The sequence below is a fragment of the Oncorhynchus mykiss genome, chromosome 5 (assembly GCF_013265735.2).
Source record: "Oncorhynchus mykiss isolate Arlee chromosome 5, USDA_OmykA_1.1, whole genome shotgun sequence".
Classification (NCBI taxonomy): domain Eukaryota; kingdom Metazoa; phylum Chordata; class Actinopteri; order Salmoniformes; family Salmonidae; genus Oncorhynchus; species Oncorhynchus mykiss.
This window is the reverse complement of record NC_048569.1, coordinates 91,056,451-91,076,183: the sequence shown is the minus strand read 5'-3', so window position 1 is coordinate 91,076,183 and position 19,733 is coordinate 91,056,451. Positions and strand designations below refer to the sequence as shown.

At 44.7% G+C, this 19,733-nt stretch overlaps 2 protein-coding genes across 3 annotated transcripts in view; both read right to left on the bottom strand.

Annotated features, from left to right (window-relative positions):
* Window positions 1-381: 381 nt before the first annotated feature.
* Window positions 382-3,378, bottom strand: LOC118964687. Its single transcript, XM_036978761.1, has 2 exons — window positions 3,300-3,378; window positions 382-3,257 (listed from the first exon to the last, which is right to left on the bottom strand). The coding sequence occupies exons 1-2, from the start codon at window positions 3,326-3,328 to the stop codon at window positions 1,175-1,177; spliced, it is 2,112 nt and encodes a 703-aa protein (XP_036834656.1). The 5' UTR covers window positions 3,329-3,378; the 3' UTR covers window positions 382-1,174.
* Window positions 3,379-4,051: 673 nt separating this feature from the next.
* LOC110523038 (protein crumbs homolog 1-like) overlaps window positions 4,052-19,733 on the bottom strand; it is a 67,573-nt gene continuing 51,891 nt past the window's right edge. Inside the window, exon 13 of one of the 2 annotated variants that reach the window (XM_036978759.1) lies at window positions 4,052-5,678. In XM_036978759.1, coding sequence (XP_036834654.1) covers window positions 5,460-5,678 — 219 coding nt within the window. In that variant the 3' untranslated portion in view covers window positions 4,052-5,459. The remainder of the gene's footprint in view (window positions 5,679-19,733) is intronic. The other variant, XM_036978760.1, reaches the window with a different exon arrangement.

Below are 19,733 nucleotides of genomic sequence, written 5' to 3'. Positions count from 1 at the left end.
CAGTCAAACACAAACACCACACACACACATACACACACACTGCCAGAGAGCCCAAAACACAGCAGCTAAGACGGACACACGTACACTAGAAGACAGAGTAGCTATTTGACCAACGGTGACGATGAGGCAGCATCCCACTGACTGAAGGCATGCCTATATCTGGCCTGTGTTAGCAGGTGATATGGTGGTACGCCACCGGCAGCAGTGGTGCAGTGAATAGGCATCTGCCTCATTTCTCTTCAGTGGTGCCTAAACAGTTGCCCAAAACATCTGACAATGTCAATGGGATAGTTTCAACGTGGAGACACACTGCCATCCAGTGGCCAGAAATGGTACTGCATTCTCAGTAATGCCTTATAATGAATAGCGCAATGAAACACATTTCATGGACAAAGATTTATTGAATTGAAACCTACCAGTGAAATGAGTGTCGTTATTATAACTGATTATAAGAGAGTGAGTTACATAAAGATCTAAATGGGGTCTTTATTGCCATATAGGAGATACCCAACCGGGTGGAATGCAGTCACATTCAAAACCAACTGTAGTCCCGCCTCCCTCATACACTCATTAGACTCTAATGGACATCTGATTACACTTTATTAGACATAATTGACAATGGAATGTTTGTTTTGTTGTAAGACAGACCTTTGGACATACAGCAATATGAACATATGATATACAATACAGTTGACTGCAGAAGTACAAATTGATCACGAATTGGTTATCAACAAAAATCAGTAATGTTGAGGACCTTAAAAACCAAACTCTACATTTTCACGTTACTGATGATGTTCTGGTAACTTGGAGGTACTTTTGAGGCTGTGGGCTAAAAACACTGAGGATGAAGGCTTCGCCTCGCTTCAGACGTGACGAACAAATGGTTCACCGGCTGTCTGACTCTCCAGAGTCTTTTCCATAACAGAGATAATATACACACTGCTAACCCCCCCCCCCCCCCCCCTGAGATTCCCCGACTTCTTCAGCTAGTCACCAGGTTCCCAATGGAAGAAAGAATAAATTACCACACAAATCATCAAAGTTCATATACACAACTGGATCTGTCTTCATACAGTATATACACAATCAATGGAACATAATGGAAAGCTGTATAGATACAAAAAGTAATGTGACAATATATACAAACAACATCTTTTGAAACTTTGTCCGGGATTCAATCCGATTGCGCTTTGCGCCATCTAAAGGTCATTTCCGATTGCTCTTTGTCGGCTATGCGCCATCTAAAGGTCATTTCCGATTGCTCTTTGTCGGCTTTGCGCCATCTAAAGGTCATTTCCGATTGCTCTTTGTCGGCTATGCGCCATGTAAAGGTCATTTCCGATTGCTCTTTGTCGGCTATGCGCCATGTAAAGGTCATTTCCGATTGCTCTTTGTCGGCTATGCGCCATGTAAAGGTCATTTCCGATTGCTCTTTGTCGGCTATGCGCCATGTAAAGGTCATTTCCGATTGCTCTTTGTCGGCTATGCGCCATCTAAAGGTAATTTCCGATTGCTCTTTGTCGGCTATGCGCCATGTAAAGGTAATTTCCGATTGCTCTTTGTCGGCTATGCGCCATGTAAAGGTAATTTCCGATTGCTCTTTGTCGGCTTTGCGCCATCTAAAGGTCATTTCCGATTGCTCTTTGTCGGCTATGCGCCATGTAAAGGTAATTTCCGATTGCTCTTTGTCGGCTATGCGCCATGTAAAGGTCATTTCCGATTGCTCTTTGTCGGCTATGCGCCATGTAAAGGTCATTTCCGATTGCTCTTTGTCGGCTATGCGCCATCTAAAGGTAATTTCCGATTGCTCTTTGTCGGCTTTGCGCCATCTAAAGGTCATTTCCGATTGCTCTTTGTCGGCTATGCGCCATGTAAAGGTAATTTCCGATTGCTCTTTGTCGGCTTTGCGCCATGTAAAGGTAATTTCCGATTGCTCTTTGTCGGCTATGCGCCATGTAAAGGTAATTTCCGATTGCTCTTTGTCGGCTATGCGCCATGTAAAGGTAATTTCCGATTGCTCTTTGTCGGCTATGCGCCATGTAAAGGTAATTTCCGATTGCTCTTTGTCGGCTATGCGCCATGTAAAGGTAATTTCCGATTGCTCTTTGTCGGTTATGCGCCATGTAAAGGTAATTTCCGATTGCTCTTTGTCGGCTATGCGCCATGTAAAGGTAATTTCCGATTGCTCTTTGTCGGCTATGCGCCATGTAAAGGTAATTTCCGATTGCTCTTTGTCGGCTATGCGCCATGTAAAGGTAATTTCCGATTGCTCTTTGTCGGCTATGCGCCATGTAAAGGTAATTTCCGATTGCTCTTTGTCGGCTATGCGCCATGTAAAGGTAATTTCCGATTGCTCTTTGTCGGCTATGCGCCATGTAAAGGTAATTTCCGATTGCTCTTTGTCGGCTATGCGCCATGTAAAGGTAATTTCCGATTGCTCTTTGTCGGCTATGCGCCATGTAAAGGTAATTTCCGATTGCTCTTTGTCGGCTATGCGCCATGTAAAGGTAATTTCCGATTGCTCTTTGTCGGCTATGCGCCATGTAAAGGTAATTTCCGATTGCTCTTTGTCGGCTATGCGCCATCTAAAGGTCATTTCCGATTGCTCTTTGTCGGCTATGCGCCATGTAAAGGTCATTTCCGATTGCTCTTTGTCGGCTATGCGCCATGTAAAGGTCATTTCCGATTGCTCTTTGTCGGCTATGCCCCATCTAAAGGTAATTTCCGATTGCTCTTTGTCGGCTTTGCGCCATCTAAAGGTCATTTCCGATTGCTCTTTGTCGGCTATGCGCCATGTAAAGGTCATTTCCGATTGCTCTTTGTCGGCTTTGCGCCATGTAAAGGTCATTTCCGATTGCTCTTTGTCGGCTATGCGCCATCTAAAGGTCATTTCCGATTGCTCTTTGTCGGTTATGCGCCATGTAAAGGTAATTTCCGATTGCTCTTTGTCGGCTATGCGCCATGTAAAGGTCATTTCCGATTGCTCTTTGTCGGTTATACGCCATCTAAAGGTCATTTCCGATTGCTCTTTGTCGGCTATGCGCCATGTAAAGGTCATTTCCGATTGCTCTTTGTCGGCTATGCGCCATGTAAAGGTAATTTCCGATTGCTCTTTGTCGCCTATGCGCCATGTAAAGGTCATTTCCGATTGCCCTTTGTCGGCTATGCGCCATGTAAAGGTCATTTCCGATTGCCCTTTGTCGGCTATGCGCCATGTAAAGGTCATTTCCGATTGCTCTTTGTCGGCTATGCGCCATGTAAAGGTAATTTCCGATTGCTCTTTGTCGGCTATGCGCCATGTAAAGGTAATTTCCGATTGAGCCGACATACGCAGCGTTTACCAAGAATGCACCACGAACGGGCCAACATTGTCTTTAAAAGGTGCATTGCGGACAACGCCAGTCGGATTGAATCCCAGCCTTTGATTGCTTTTGTGTGTTTTCAGTGGTGTATACTACTTAAATAAAAATACTTTAAAGTACTACTTAAATAGTTTGTTTTGGGAGTATCTGTACTTTATTTTTGACAACTTATACTTGTACTTCACTACATTCCTAAAGAAAATGATGTACTTTTTACTCCCTGAAACCCAAAAGTACTGAGCTAGATAGCTTAGCAGGACAGGAAAATGGTCAAATTCGCACACTTATCAAGAGAACATCCCTGGTCATCCCTACTGTCTCTGATCTGGTGGACTCACTAAACAGAGAACATCCCTGGTCATCCCTACTGCCTCTGATCTGGTGGACTGACTAAACAGAGAACATCCCTGGTCATCCCTACTGCCTCTGATCTGGTGGACTCACTAAACAGAGAACATCCCTGGTCATCCCTACTGCCTCTGATCTGGTGGACTCACTAAACAGAGAACATCCCTGGTCATCCCTACTGCCTCTGATCTGGAGGACTCACTAAACAGAACATCCCTGGTCATCCCTACTGCCTCTGATCTGGTGGACTCACTAAACACACATGCATCCTTTGTAAATTATGTCTGATTGTTGGAATGTGCCCCTGGCTATCCATAAATTTAAAAAACAAGAATGGTGCCATCTGGTTTGATTAATATAAGGAATTTGAAATGATTTATACTATTACTTTTGATACTTAAGTATATTTAAACATTAAACTTTTAGACTTTTACTCAGGTAGTATTTTACTGGGTGACTTTCACTCGAGTCGTTTTCTATGAAGCTACTTTTACTTTTACTCAAGTATGGCAATTGGGCTCTTTTCGGACCACTGTGTTCTTATATGTTTAAGTAAAGCAGAATACTTCTATATCTAGTGGCAAGACTGGAAGCCTTCTCTGTCCACCTATTCATATCCTCATCTAGTGCAGAGCGGTCCTCTGGAGCTCCCATTTCACTACAACATTCAAGTGTTTTGAGGACCAAATGAAAGGTGCAGTATTCGGCAAAAACAGTAGAAATCCCAAGTGTTCCTCAATAAGATCCAACCTGAACTCAGGGATAAACGTAACATAGTAAATCCCGAATACTCCAACTAGTACGATTATGTTTCGTATGGTATGTATTAATTTATGGATGTCCATCATACATTTCGTACAATATGTTACGATTTTGAAAACATATGATATGTTACGAATTCCAATTAGTTGTGGCTAACGTTAGCTAAGTGGCTAATGCTAACGTTAGCGAGGTTAGTTAGGCTAGGGGATGAGGTTAGGAGTTAGGTTAATGGGTTAAGGGGAAGGGGAAGCTAACATGCTTAAGTAGTTGCAAAGTAGCTAAAAAGTAGTAAGTAGTGGCTAAATTTCTAAATCTGCCCGCCATGATTCAAACACGAAACATTTGGGTCGCTAGACATTGGCGTTATACATCCACCCAGACCAACCACTGTACTTTCCTTTTTGCCTTATGTCTTATGTAACCATACAAAACGTAACACATCATACTAATTTCAGTCTTCTGGATTTACCTTTACTATGTTACATCTAGTCTATGAGACCAGGCTTTAAGATCAGGTCAGGAAGGACCTCTGTATCTCAGTTGGTAGAGCATGGTGCTTGCAACACCAGGATAGTGGGTTCGGTTCCCGGGACCACACATACGTAAAACGTGGATAAAAGTGTCTGCTAAATGGCATATAGTATCATATTACCCCAGCGATGATATTGGGATAAAGTCTCCTCTATGAGTCTCTCCATCGTGTTGAGTAGTGGGTTTGGAACTGGGCCCAGGACAGTCAGTGTGGCTGGATCACTTGATAAAGGGCTCAAAGGCCAAGTGTTCGGTTTGAGATTCAGCCTGTGTTGGGTCAGTGGTGGGTTTTGAACTGGGCCCAGGCCAGTGAGTTGTGTCTCAATATGTCTCCATGGGACAGTGGTGAGTGGTGGGTTTGGAACTGGACCCAGGCCAGTGAGTTGTGTCTCAATATGTCTCCATGGAACAGTGTTGGGACAGTGGTGAGTGGTGGGTTTGAAACTGGGCCATGTTTTATATGAGTCTCTCCACGGGCGGCGGCTGGGCTATGTTCCACATCTCTACGCGGGATCCCTCCTTCTCCTGTCGGCTGGGGCTGTAGGTGCCATGGGTGGCCCTACGGTTCAGAGCCACCACCAGGCCCACAGAGGTACTGACCAGGGCCAGTAGCAGCACCACTGACACCAGACTGACTGACAGCAATAGGTCAGCTGTCAGCCCTTCAGAGGTCAACTGGAGGGGGAGAAGGGGTGAGGAAGAGGAGGAGGGCAGAAGGGGAGAATGGGGGAGGACAGGGGTGGAGGTGGGAGGAAGAGGAGGAGGACAGGGGTGGAGGTGGGAGGAAGACAGGGGTGTACAGCAGTGGAGGTGGGAGGAAGAGGAGAAAGGGGAGGACAGTGGTGGAGGTGGGAGGAAGAGTAGAAAGGGGGAGGACAGTGGTGGAGGTGGGAGGAAGAGTAGAAAGGGGGAGGACAGTGGTGGAGGTGGGAGGAAGAGGAGGAGGACAGTGATGGAGGTGGGAGGAAGAGGAGGAGGACAGTGGTGGAGGTGGGAAGAAGAGGAGGAGGACAGTGGTGGAGGTGGGAGGAAGAGGGGGAGGACAGTGGTGGAGGTGGGAGGAAGAGGAAGACAAGGGTAGAGGTGGGAGGAGGAGGAAAGGGGTAGAGGTGGGAGGAAGATGAGGACATGGTTAGAGGTGGGAGGAAGAGGAGGAGGAAGAGGAGGACAGGGTTAGAGGTGGGAGGAAGAGGAGGACGGGGTAGAGGTGGGAGGAAGAGGACAGGGTTAGAGGTGGGAGGAAGAGGAGGAGGGGAGATGGGGGTGGAGGTGGGAGGAGGAGGACAGGGGTAGAGTTGGGAGGAAGAGGAGGGGAGATGTGGGAGGAGGAGGACAGAGGTGGAGGAAGAGGAGGAGGGGAGATGGGGGTGGGAGGAGGAGGACAGGGGTAGAGGTAGGAGGAAGAGGAGGGGAGACGGGGGTCAGTACAAGTACACTACAAACTGCGAAGCAGGAAACACATGAACATCAATAAATAGGTGCTAAAGAACATTGGCAGCATCATTAACAAACTGGTCAGAGCAGAGGGAAGAAAAACACAAACTCTGTCTTTAATCTCTCTCTCCATTTCACACACACGGTTCCAAGCGCTGTGCGAGCGTCAAAGATCTAATGGGGTCTTTGACGAGCGTCATGGTGGATCTGTCCCCTAGCCAGGAGGCAGTAGAGTTGGGATCAGACGAGGATCAGGGATTGGACGAGGCTGGACAGGACCAGGCTGCACTGGAGACTGGTCTCTGAGGTGTGAACCCCCCCCCCCCCTCCTCTATCTGGCGCCGCTCACGGCTAACACCAGCACCGGTAACAGGATTATCGTCATGCCAACACACCGCTGCCCTGTGCGAGCCACTTGGAGCTCCGTCTGAGGAGAATCACACAAACGCAGGGTCGTGTCAACTCAGCTCAGAAACAGAGAAACACGTACACCGTGCCAACACAATCCAAACACACATCACAGACAACTGTTGCCAGGGCTGCTCAAACAACAAGGACCGATTAAGGAAGTAAAATCATCACTGTTTTTGACATAGTGATTCACAGCACATTGGATGTTGTATATCTGATGATTTTGACTAAGTGCTGTATGTTCCGTCTTACTAAGCCACTGCTGTCAGAATGACCTTACATGTGTCATATTGGAGCCAAGATGAGGTGCTGTTGGGAGATTTGAGCAGTTAAACCAAGTCAACTGTCACCTCACACAGGAAAAAGAGTGAGCAACATGCCCTTGTGTGATGTCACAGAAAAACACTCCTGAAAAGAGTCATAGCACCAGGAAACCCTGAAATAAAGCTACACGAATGCCTTTTTTAAAGGGTTATTGGTTGTTTGTCTGTCAGAAGAGAAGGGTTGACTGTCAGAGTACCCAGAGAACTCCACAGCCACCCTGGCTCTTCATCAGTCACAGCCAGACAGGTCCAGAGGACTCTCTAACCAGTCTACACTCTTAGCAGTTTCTATAGCAAGGCCACACACACTGTCTGTCCCTACGACAGCTACACAGGGTACATCTCAGAACATAGGTGTCTGAGAGGGAGATGTATCCTGTGATGTGTGTGTGTGTGTGTGTGTGTGTGTGTGTGTGTGTGTGTGTGTGTGTGTGTGTGTGTGTGTGTGTGTGTGTGTGTGTGTGTGTGTGTGTGTGTGTGTGTGTGTGTGTGTGTGTGTGTGTGTGTGTGTGTGTGTGTACTGCTGAGTTCTATGTGGGTGTGTGTGTGTACTGCTGAGTTCTATGTGTGGGTGGGTGGGTGTGTGTGTGACTGTATCTCGATGAACGATCGTATCTGCCAGATAAGCTGCACAATGTGCATTTCTCTGAAACAGTCCCAACCTGCTGAAACACCTCCAGATCTATGAAACAGTCCCAACCTGCTGAAACACCTCCAGATCTATGAAACAGTCCCAACCTGCTGAAACACCTCCAGATCTATGAAACAGTCCCAACCTGCTGAAACACCACCAGATCTATGAAACAGTCCCAACCTGCTGAAACACCACCAGATCTATGAAACAGTCCCAACCTGCTGAAACACCACCAGATCTATGAAACAGTCCCAACCTGCTGAAACACCTCCAGATCTATGAAACAGTCCCAACCTGCTGAAACACCTCCAGATCTATGAAACAGTCCCAACCTGCTGAAACACCACCAGATCTATGATACAGTCCCAACCTGCTGAAACACCACCAGATCTATGAAACAGTCCCAACCTGCTGAAACACCACCAGATCTATGAAACAGTCCCAACCTGCTGAAACACCACCAGATCTATGAAACAGTCCCAACCTGCTGAAACACCACCAGATCTATGAAACAGTCCCAACCTGCTGAAACACCACCAGATCTATGAAACAGTCCCAACCTGCTGAAACACCACCAGATCTATGAAACAGTCCCAACCTGCTGAAACACCACCAGATCTATGAAACAGTCCCAACCTGCTGAAACACCACCAGATCTATGAAACAGTCCCAACCTGCTGAAACACCACCAGATCTATGAAACAGTCCCAACCTGCTGAAACACCACCAGATCTATGAAACAGTCCCAACCTGCTGAAACACCACCAGATCTATGAAACAGTCCCAACCTGCTGAAACACCACCAGATCTATGAAACAGTCCCAACCTGCTGAAACACCACCAGATCTATGATACAGTCCCAACCTGCTGAAACACCACCAGATCTATGAAACAGTCCCAACCTGCTGAAACACCACCAGATCTATGATACAGTCCCAACCTGCTGAAACACCTCCAGATCTATGAAACAGTCCCAACCTGCTGAAACACCACCAGATCTATGAAACAGTCCCAACCTGCTGAAACACCACCAGATCTATGAAACAGTCCCAACCTGCTGAAACACCACCAGATCTATGATACAGTCCCAACCTGCTGAAACACCACCAGATCTATGAAACAGTCCCAACCTGCTGAAACACCACCAGATCTATGAAACAGTCCCAACCTGCTGAAACACCACCAGATCTATGAAACAGTCCCAACCTGCTGAAACACCACCAGATCTATGGGGAGTTGTAACTCCAGACGGAAACACAGACTGCTTTTAGCTGGTCAAGCATCTCTCTCTCTCTCTCTCTCTCTAATTCAATGGGCTTTATTGGCATGGGAAACATGTTTACATTGCCAAAGCACGTAAAATAAACAATAAACAATACAACAAAAACAAACAAATCGAATTAAACAAAACAAAGAAAACCTCCGATATTAACAGTAAACATTACACAAAAAAAGTTTCAAAAGAATAACAATATTTAAAATGTTATATTATTAGTGGTTAAAAAATGTAGTATGACATTTAAAATGTTACATAATGCTATGTGTTGTGACAATAGTCAAATGTACGAATGACAAATAAATATAGGTTATATTACAGTGGCGTTTCTCACCCACTGGTTGACCTTTTCTTCTGGCAGCAAGTCACACATTTTGCTGCTGGTATTGCACACTTCGATATTTCGCTTAACAGTTACGGAGGTTTGTCAAAATGTCATTTGTGTTCAAATTCTTTGCATGTTTGTGTAATCTGAGGGAAATGTGTGTCTCTAATGAGGTCATACATTTGACAGGAGGACAGGAAGTGCAGCTCAGTTTCCACCTCGTTTTGTGGGCAGTGTGCACATAGCCTGTCTTCTCATGAGAACGAGGTCTGTCCACGGTGGCCTCTTTCAATAGCAAGGCTATGCTCACTGAGTCTATCCTTATTCAAGGCTTTTCTTAGTTTTGGGTCACTCACACTGGTCAGGTATTCTGCCATTGTGTACTTTCTGTTTAGGGAAAGGTAGCATTACAATTTGCTTTGTTTTTTGGTTGATTCTTTCCAATGTGTCAAGTAGTTCTCCTTTAGTTTTCTCATAATTTGGTTGGGTCTAATTGTGTTGCTGTCCTGGGGGTCAGTGGGGTCTGTTTGTATTTGTGACCTGAGCCCCAGAACCACTTCTCTTTTCTGGAAATTGATAACCTGTGGGTATAGTCATAATTCTGCTCTGCATGGATTATTTAGGGGTTTGCATTGCACTCTGATGATATTTTTGGTGAATTCTGCATGCAGAGTCTCAGTTGGGTTTTTGTCCCATTTTGTGAATTCTTGGTTGGTGAGGGACCCCAGACCTCACAACCATAGAGGGCAATGGGTTCTATAACTGATTCATGTATTTTTTGCCAGATCCTAATTGGTATGTCGAATTTTGTGTTCCTTTTGATGGCATAAAAGGCCCTTCTTGTCTTGTCTCAGCCTTGTGGAAGTTACCTGTGGTGCTGATGTTTAGGACGAGGTAGGTATAATTCTTTGATGTCCTAGACCAATAGATAGAATTTATGTTTGTTTTGAATTACTGAGATTAACTGTCAGGGCCCAGGTCTGGCAGAATCTGTGCAGAAGATCTAGGTGCTGCTGTAGGTCCTCCTTGGTTGGGGACAGAACAACCAGATCATCTGCAAACAGTAGACATTTTCATTTAGATTATTGAGGTCAGGTTTTGCAGTCTGTTCTAGTGCCCGTGCCAATTCATTTATATACATTCTGAAGAGGGTGGGGCTCAAGCTGAATCCCTGTCTCACCCCCCCCTCCCCCCAACCCCCAGGGAATAAATCGGTGTATTTATTGACCACACACTTATTATCGTTTGTCAATTAGAGTGTGCAGGGTGTGTACAGTGCCTTAGGAAAGTATTCAGACCCCTTGACTTTTTCCACATTTTGTTACGTTACAGCCTTATTCTAAAATTGATTACATAAAAAAAAAATCCTCAGGAATCTACACACAATACCCCATAATGACATCACAATACCCACGATGACAAACCGAAAAAAGGTTGTTAGACATTTTTGCAAATGTATAAAAAATGTGGTCTGTCGTATGGTATTTTGGTAAGAAGCCTATTTGACATTGTTTTCACTGAGGAAATGTTGGAGTCTGCTGTCGATGATATTGCAGAGGATTTTCCCGAAATGACTGTTGACACAGATTCCGCGGTAATTATTGGGGTGATTAGACCTTGGTTCCAAATATTGTGGAAGATGCCAGATCTGAGGAGAATGTTGAAGTTGTTGAATTTGGTGTGTGTATGTGTGCTACCACTAGCGGCCTTTGAGTTGGTATCTTAGGATCTAATGGAAAAAGAAATGGAGCAACCTCATTGTCTCTCTGGGTGGGCAAGGAGGCTTTGAAATAGAGGACTCCTCGGGCCCCAGAATTTCAATATGAACCCGAATTGGATCCGTTAAATTCCAAAACCTGTCCGAGCTGAGAGAAAATCGGATCAAATTTGGGTCTGGTCTGTATACAACCTAAATGGAACCGAAAGCAAAGTAATTCCATTTTATTGCTCGTTTAAGCCAGCGAAATTGTTTTGACTTGTCTAGCAGTGAACTTTTATGTGCATTTTTGGTTGTATCTAAAATAAACGATTTGTGGTCTACAGCTTAGTATTTTCATAATGACATCTCTATAGGTAGATGGAGAATTTCATGAAGTTTTCAGAAATGTTTTCCTTATTTCTGTTGACCAAATATTTTAGAAGAAGGATATTTTTATGTGATGATCATCACATGCCAGACTGAGAGCAGCGAATAGTAGTTCACTTTTGTCAGTAACATAATATTCTGTATGCTCATTGTTGTACTGAGCAACATTACAATCTAGCCTATTTAACTGTTTGGATCAACATTGATTTAGACTGAAGTTAGGCTAAGCCTGTTTGACCAGCAAGCTTCAAATTCAAACCCCATTTAGAATAGGCTATGGAAGAATGGAGTCTCCCATCAGCATTCCCAAAAATAGCAAAATAGCTAAATAAAATAGCAAAACAGCCTACTAAATAGGTGAGGTCTAAACAAATAAATTAGATCGCCTAAATAAACAAGTAAATTGAATAAATAAAGCAATTCAATTAAATAGCTAAGGTATGTTTCCCCTCCGTATAATGTGGATAAATGAAGATTTGCCTGTTGGTTTTTCCTCTCTGTACTCTCTTTCCTTCAGCAAAGAGCGATTCAATGTTTCAGAAACTATTTTTTATGTGATGATCATCACGTGCCAGACTCAGAGCAGCGAATAGCAGGGAAAGGTCAGTTGTACAACTGAATGCCTTCAACTGAAACGGGCCTTCCTCATTTAACCCAACACCTCTGAATCAGAGAGGAGCAGGGGGCTTGCCTTAAATCGACATCCACGTCTTCGGCGCCCGGGGAACAGTGGGTTAACTGCCTTGCTCAGGGGCAGAATGATAGATTTTTACCTTGTCAGCTCTGGGATTCTATCCAGCAACCATTCAGTTACTATCCCAACACTTTAACCACTAGGCTACCTGCCTTTCACGTTTGGCTGTTAGCCTATCTTATCGCTTGATGTGCAGTGGCTTATTTTCATAAAGAGAATATAGCATTTTGTCACAACATGATATTGACACATTTGGTTTGATGAAAGGGGACCCATGACAGTAATTTAAGAGAATACGATCTAAATGTGTTAAATTTGCGTCTGCTGTTTAGGAACTAAAGTCTTCAAATATCATTTTGGATCCGGTCGGTATTTCACATTTTTTTCTACACAGAACCGTGGCCACCGAGCGGGATCCGACCAGGGATCCGTGGCCACCGAGCGGGATCCGACCAGGGATCCGTGGCCACCGAGCGGGATCCGACCAGGGATCCGTGGCCACCGAGCGGGATCCAACCGGGGATCCGTGGCCACCGAGCGGGATCCGACCAGGGATCCGTGGCCACCGAGCGGGATCCGACCGGGGATCCGTGGGTTAACTACATAATGTGGGATCCCGGATCTCGTGCAACAGGATTCGGAAAGATCCGTGAAGACCTCTACTTTAAAATAGGCTTCACAGAACAGTTAGTAACACATTCAAATTCAAACACTTTCCACTTTTAAAAGTTCCCAATCAGAATTCAACAATGGATGTTAATCAGATAGGATCGGGTGACAGGACAGAATATGATAAAAGGGGAAGAAACAGGCTAACACACTAGTCTCTCTCTTCTTTCTTCCATCTTCATCAGACCTTCACCCTCTACAACACCCTCTATTCTCTCTCTCTCATTCTCCCTCTCATGCTCTCTCTCTCTTTCTCATTCTCTCTGAAGAGAGACACATCAGTAAAGCCACTGAGAGAAGATTCACTATTTCTCTCAACTTTATCTTTAATTTCCTCTTCCTTGGGTCTCAGCTACTTCACACACACACACACACACACACACACACACACACACACACACACACGCCTACACAAATACACACACACACACCTACACAAATACACACACTTGCAGGCATATTGACGTGCACATTCATACACACACGGAATGGAAAGGTTTGCGTGTGTACAGTATGTGTGAGGTTATCAAGAGGTCACTTCTCTCTGTGTATCCTGTTAAGAGAGATTAGGTAACTATGTTTGGATGCCACACAGCTCACCGGATGACTGGTAAACCCACCCAGTACTGACCAGTGACATAACTAATTGATGTTGGATAAATGAAGACAGGAAGTGAAAGGAGGACAAACAACAGATTGAGGGTGAAAAGACAGGAAATGTTTATTTGAAAACAGACAGAGAGATGGACATAAAGACGGACAGACAGAGATGGACATAGAGACATACTTGTTTAAAGAAGACATGAAAGAACAGACTGAGAGATGGACAAATACAGACAGCCGGACAGAGAGACAGGCAGAGACAGCCAGACAGATGTGATGGATGACAGACAGACATAGAGACAGAGACAGACTGAGACATAGAGACAGACATAGAGACAGACGGACATAGAGACAGACAGACAGAGACATGCACATAGAGACAGACAGAGAGCTGGACATAGAGACAAACATGCAGAGACATGCACATAAAGACAGACAGACAGAGAGCTGGACATAGAGACAGACAGAGAGCTGGACATAGAGACAGACAGAGAGCTGGACATAGAGACAGACAGACAGATCTGACGGGTGACAGACAGACAGAAAGATGGACATAGAGACAGACAGAGACAGACTGAGACATAGAGACAGACAGACAGATCTGACGGGTGACAGACAGACAGAAAGATGGACATAGAGACAGACAGAGACAGACTGAGACATAGAGACAGACATATTTTTAGGTCTAGACAACAACAGGGAATGTGTGACAGAGTTTGAAATGAATAAACGTTAGTGTGATTCATTGCCTTCAAGGGCCTAGGGCCATCTCTCTAGCTACACCTCATACAGTATCAGGACAGTACCATCATCCTCAAGGAATACAAAGTATAAATGAACACGAGGCTGACCAGATATTGTAAGTGAGATTAATCTCAGAAAACACGTCATACTTTTCCAAAAGTGCAAAAGTTTTTCAATAAGAAATAACATTCCTTTCGGGAAATTGTGCTTATACACTGACTAGCCTGTGCAATTGCAAAACCAGTGTCTTATTTTCCATTTGGAAAATTCCATTTATTACAGTTTCTGTCTAGCCCAGTCTAATGTACATTATAAACCGGGTGGTTCGAGCCCTGACTGCTGATAGGCTGAAAGCCATTGAATATCAGACTGTTTACCATGGGTATGACAAAAAAAAAACATATTTTTACAGTTCTAATTACGTAGGTAACCAGTTTATAACAGCAAGGGGTTTGTGGAATATGGTGAATATAGCACGGCTAAGGGCTAAGGGCTGTAATCCAGGCACTCTGCGTTGTGTCGTGCTTAAAGAACAGCCCTTATCCGTGGTATATTGGCCATATACCACACCTCCTCGGGCCTAAATGCTTAAATATAATGCTACCTGAGTTGTGTTAGTATAGCAAAATCGCCCAAAGGATATTCATATTGCCATATCCAACAAAGAGCATATTCAAAAATCACACAACTTTATTAAAAAATATGCTGCCTATAGAAAACGTGTTGTTTTTAAGGCACAATAACAGCTCTGTGCTCTTTTCAGAAAAATAAGATAAATCCATTTAAATGTAGCTCACCTCAACAATATATAACAGAATTAAACCAATAACTAAGTTGTACTTTCACACATACAATACCATTCAAAAGTTTGTGGTCACTTATAAATGTCCTCGTTTTTGAAAGAAAAGCAATTTTTTTTATCCATTCAAATAACATCAAATTGATCCGAAATACAGTGTAGACATTGTTAATGTTGTAAATGACTATTGTAGCTGTAAACGGCTGATTTGTTATGGAATATCTACATTGTTCGAAATGGCGCCAGAAGAAATAACAGCAGTTTGAAATGGAGGCAGTTTTACGGGCGCCCAACCAATTGTGCTATTAAGTGTTTTTCCAAGTTATTTGTCACTTATTACGTACATAATGTTTCTGCAACCGTATTTTACAGCAAAAAATAGCTTCTGGATATCAGGACAGCGATCACTCACCTCAGATTAGACAAAGAGCTTCTGGATATCAGGACAGCGATCACTCACCTCAGATTAGACAAAGAGCTTCTGGATATCAGGACAGCGATCACTCACCTCAGATTAGACAAAGAGCTTCTGGATATCAGGGCAGCGATCACTCACCTCAGATTAGACAAAGAGCTTCTGGATATCAGGACAGCGATCACTCACCTCAGATTAGACAAAGAGCTTCTGGATATCAGGACAGCGATCACTCACCTCAGATTAGACAAAGAGCTTCTGGATATCAGGACAGCGATCACTCACCTCAGATTAGACAAAGAGCTTCTGGATATCAGGACAGCGATCACTCACCTCAGATTAGACAAAGAGCTTCTGGATATCAGGACAGCAATCACTCACCTCAGATTAGACAAAGAGCTTCTGGATATCAGGACAGCGATCACTCACCTCAGATTAGACAAAGAGCTTCTGGATATCAGGACAGCGATCACTCACCTCAGATTAGACAAAGAGCTTCTGGATATCAGGACAGCGATCACTCACCTCAGATTAGACAAAGAGTTTTTCTTCAATAAGCAGGACGCACAGGACATTCTACAAACACCCGACTAGGCCAACATCCCAGTTATTGGCAAGAGGAAGAGACGCAGGTACAGAGGACACAGAGTGGGGTGCTTCGTAAGGATCCGCTGAAGGCGAGTGGGAAAGCTGCCATTACTGTCAATATTACTCGCCAACGTGCAATCATTGGACAATAAATTACACGAGGTACGATCACGAATATCCTACTAACGGGACATCAAAAACTGTAACATCTTATGTTTCACGGAATCGTGGCTGAATGATGACATGGATATTCAGCGAGCGGGATATACGCTGGAGGGGGGGGGGGGGGGGGTTCTGTGCATATTTGTAAACAACAGCTGGTGCAGGAAATCTAAGGAAGTCTCTAGATTTTGCTCACCTATCTTATGATAAACTGCAGACCACACTATTTGCCAAGAGAATTTTCATCTATACTTTCGTGGCTGTTTGTTTACCACCACAGATGGATGCTGGCACTAAGACCGCACTCAGTCAGCTGTGTAAGGAAATAAGCAAACAGGAAACCGCTCACCCAGAGGCGGCCAGAGAGTTTAATGCAGGGAAATGTGAATCAGTTCTACCTAACTTATATCAACATGTTAAATGTGCAACCAGAGGGAAATAAATTCTAGATCACCTGTACTCCACACACAGAGACGCGTACAAAGCTCTCCCTCGCCATCCACTTGGTAAATCTGACCACAATTCTATCCTCTCGATTCCTGCTTACAAGAAAAAATTAATGCAGGAAGTACCAGTGACTCGGTCTATAAAAAAGAGGTCAGATGAAGCAGATGCTAAACTACAGGACTGTTTTGCTATCACAGACTGGAACGTTCCGGGATTCTTCCGATGGCATTGAGGAGTACACCATATCAGTTTTATCAATAAGTGCATCGAGGACGTCATCCCCACAGTGACTGTACGTGCATACCCCAACCAGAAGCCATGGATTACAGGCAACATTCGCACTGAGCTAAAGGGTAGAGCTGCCGGGACTCTAACCCGGAAGCTTATAAGAAATCCTGCTATGCCCTCCGGCGAACCATCAAACAGGCAAAGAGTCAATACAGGGCTAAGACTGAATCATACTACACCGGCTGCGATGCTCGTCTTATGTGGCAGGGCTTGCAAACTATTACAGACTACAAAGGGAAACACAGCCGCAAGCTGCCCAGTGGCACGAGCCTAATAGACGAGATAAATCACTTCTATGCTCGCTTCGAGGCAAGCAACACTGAGGCATGCATGAGAGCATCAGCTGTTCCGGACAACTGTGTGATCATGCTCTCTGTAGGTCAACATTCACAAGGCCAGACGGATTACCAGGACATGTGCTCCGGGCATGTGCTGACCAACTGGCAGGTGTTTTACTGACATTTTCAACATGTCCCTGATTGAGTCTGTAATACCAACATGTTTCAAGCAGACCATCATAGTCCCTGTGCCCAGGAACACTAAGGTAACCTGCCTAAATGACTACAGACCCATAGCACTCACGTCCATAGCCATGAAGTGCTTTGAAAGGCTGGTCAGGCTCACATCAACACCATTATCCTAGAAACCCTAGACCCACTCCAATTTGCATACCGCCCAAACAGATCCACAGATGAAGGCATCTCTATTGCACTTCACACTGCCCTTTCCCGCCTGGACAAAAGGAACACCTGCGTAAGAATGCTATTCATTGACTACAGCTCATCGTTCAACACCATAGTACCCTCAAAGCTCATCACTAAGCTAAGGATCCTGGGACTAAACACCTCCCTCTGCAACTGGATCCTGGACTTCCTGATGGGCCGCCCCTCCAGGTGGTGAGGGTAGGTAGCAACACATCTGCCAGACTGATCCTCAACACTGGGGCCCCTCAGGGGTGTGTGCTCAGTCCCCTCCTGTACTCCCTGTTCACCCACGACTGCGTGGCCAGGCACGACTCCAACACCATCATTAAGTTTGCAGACGTCACAATGGCCGGATTCAACCCCTTAACATGCCTGATCATCAAAAACGACAACACAGGGCACGACAAAGCCTATGCCCTCTCAGGAAACTAAAAGGATGTGGCATGGGTCCTCAGATCCTCAAAAGGTTCTACAGCTGCAACATCGAGAGCACTGGTTGCATCACTGCCTGTTACGGCAACTGCTCGGCCTCCAACCGCAAGGCACTACAGAGGGTAGTGCGTACGGCCCAGTACATCACTGGGGCTAAGCTGCCTGCCATCCAGGACCTCTACACCAGGCGGTGTCAGAGGAAGGCCCTAAAAATTGTCAAAGACCCCAGCCACCCCAGACTGTTCTCTCTACTACCGCATGGCAACCGGTACCGGAGGGCCAAGTCTAGGACCAAAAGGCTTCTCAACAGTTTTCACCCACAAGCCATAAGACTCCGGGATGCTGACCTTCTAGGCAGAGTTGCAAAGAAAAAGCCATATCTCAGACTGGCCAATAAAAATAAAAGATTAAGATGGGCAAAATAAGTGTTATGGACAGACTAATCTAAGTTTGAGTTGTTCGGATCACAAAGAAGAACATTCGTGAGACGCAGAAAAACTTGAAAGATGCTGGAGGAGCGTTTGACTCCATCTGTCAAGCATGGTGGAGGAAATGTGATGGTCTGAGGGGGCTTTGGTGATGATTAAGATGGGCAAAAGAACACAGACACTGGACAGAGGAACTCTGCCTCGAAGGCCAGCATCCCAGAGTCGCCTCTTCACTGTTGACATTGAGACTGGTGTTTTGCGGGTACTATTTAATGAAGCTGCCAGTTGAGGACTTGTGAGGTGTCTGTTTCTCAAACTAGACACTCTAATGTACTTGTCTTCTTGCTCAGTTGTGCACCGGGGCACCCACTCCTCCTTCTATTCTGGTTAGAGCCAGTTTGCGCTGTTCTGTGAAGGGAGTAGTACACAGGGTTGTATGAGATCTTCAGTTTCTTGGCAATTTCTCGCATGGAATAGCCTTAATTTCTCAGAACAAGAATAGACTGACGAGTTCCAGAAGGAAGGTCTTTGTTTCTGGCGATGTTAAGCCTGTAATCGAACCCACAAATGCTGATGCTCCAGATACTCAACTAGTTTTATTGCTTCTTTAATCATAACAACAGTTTTCAGCCATGCTAACATCATTGCAAAAGGGTTTTCTAATGATCAATTAGCCTTTTAAAATGATCAACTTGGATTAGCTAACACAGCGTGCCACTGGAACACAGGAGTGATGGTTGCTGATAATTGGCCTCTGTACGCCAATGCCGATATTCCATAAAAAATCTGCCGTTTCCAGCTACAATAGTCATTTACAGCATTAACAATGTCTACACTGTATTTCTGATCAATTTGATGTTATTTTAATGGACAAAAACATTTGCTTTTCTTTCAAAAACAAGGACATTTATAAGTGACCACAACCTTTTGAACATTAGTGTACATACTGTATCTCTGAACAGTCAAGAGACCTTCAGTCTGGCCCACGGCTCCAATTTCTAATTGGCGCAGTTTAGGAACAACCCCTATTGCTTTTAAAGACTCCTGTCTAAGGCTAAATCAAGTACGTAGTGTTTCAGCTGTCACGGCCAGATTCAACCCCTTAACACCCGGTTAAGAGAACCCTCTCTGGGAACCCTGGTGGTACTGTAAAACAGACACAGATATAACAGTACTCACACACTGTTTTTCATTGGACAGGCATTTAACAATGAAACACCCACCACCATAAGTCTTAAGCTTCCACTACAAGCTACACACACACACAC

Bases quoted from the DNA above. Each gene is read 5' to 3' on its own strand.
- LOC118964687 (XM_036978761.1), bottom strand. From the start codon at position 3,328: ATGTCGGCTCAATCGGAAATTACCTTTAC. The intron at 3,258-3,299 runs ATGGCGCATAGC...AATTACCTTTAC, and splicing joins CAATCGGAAATTACCTTTAC to ATGGCGCATAGCCGACAAAG.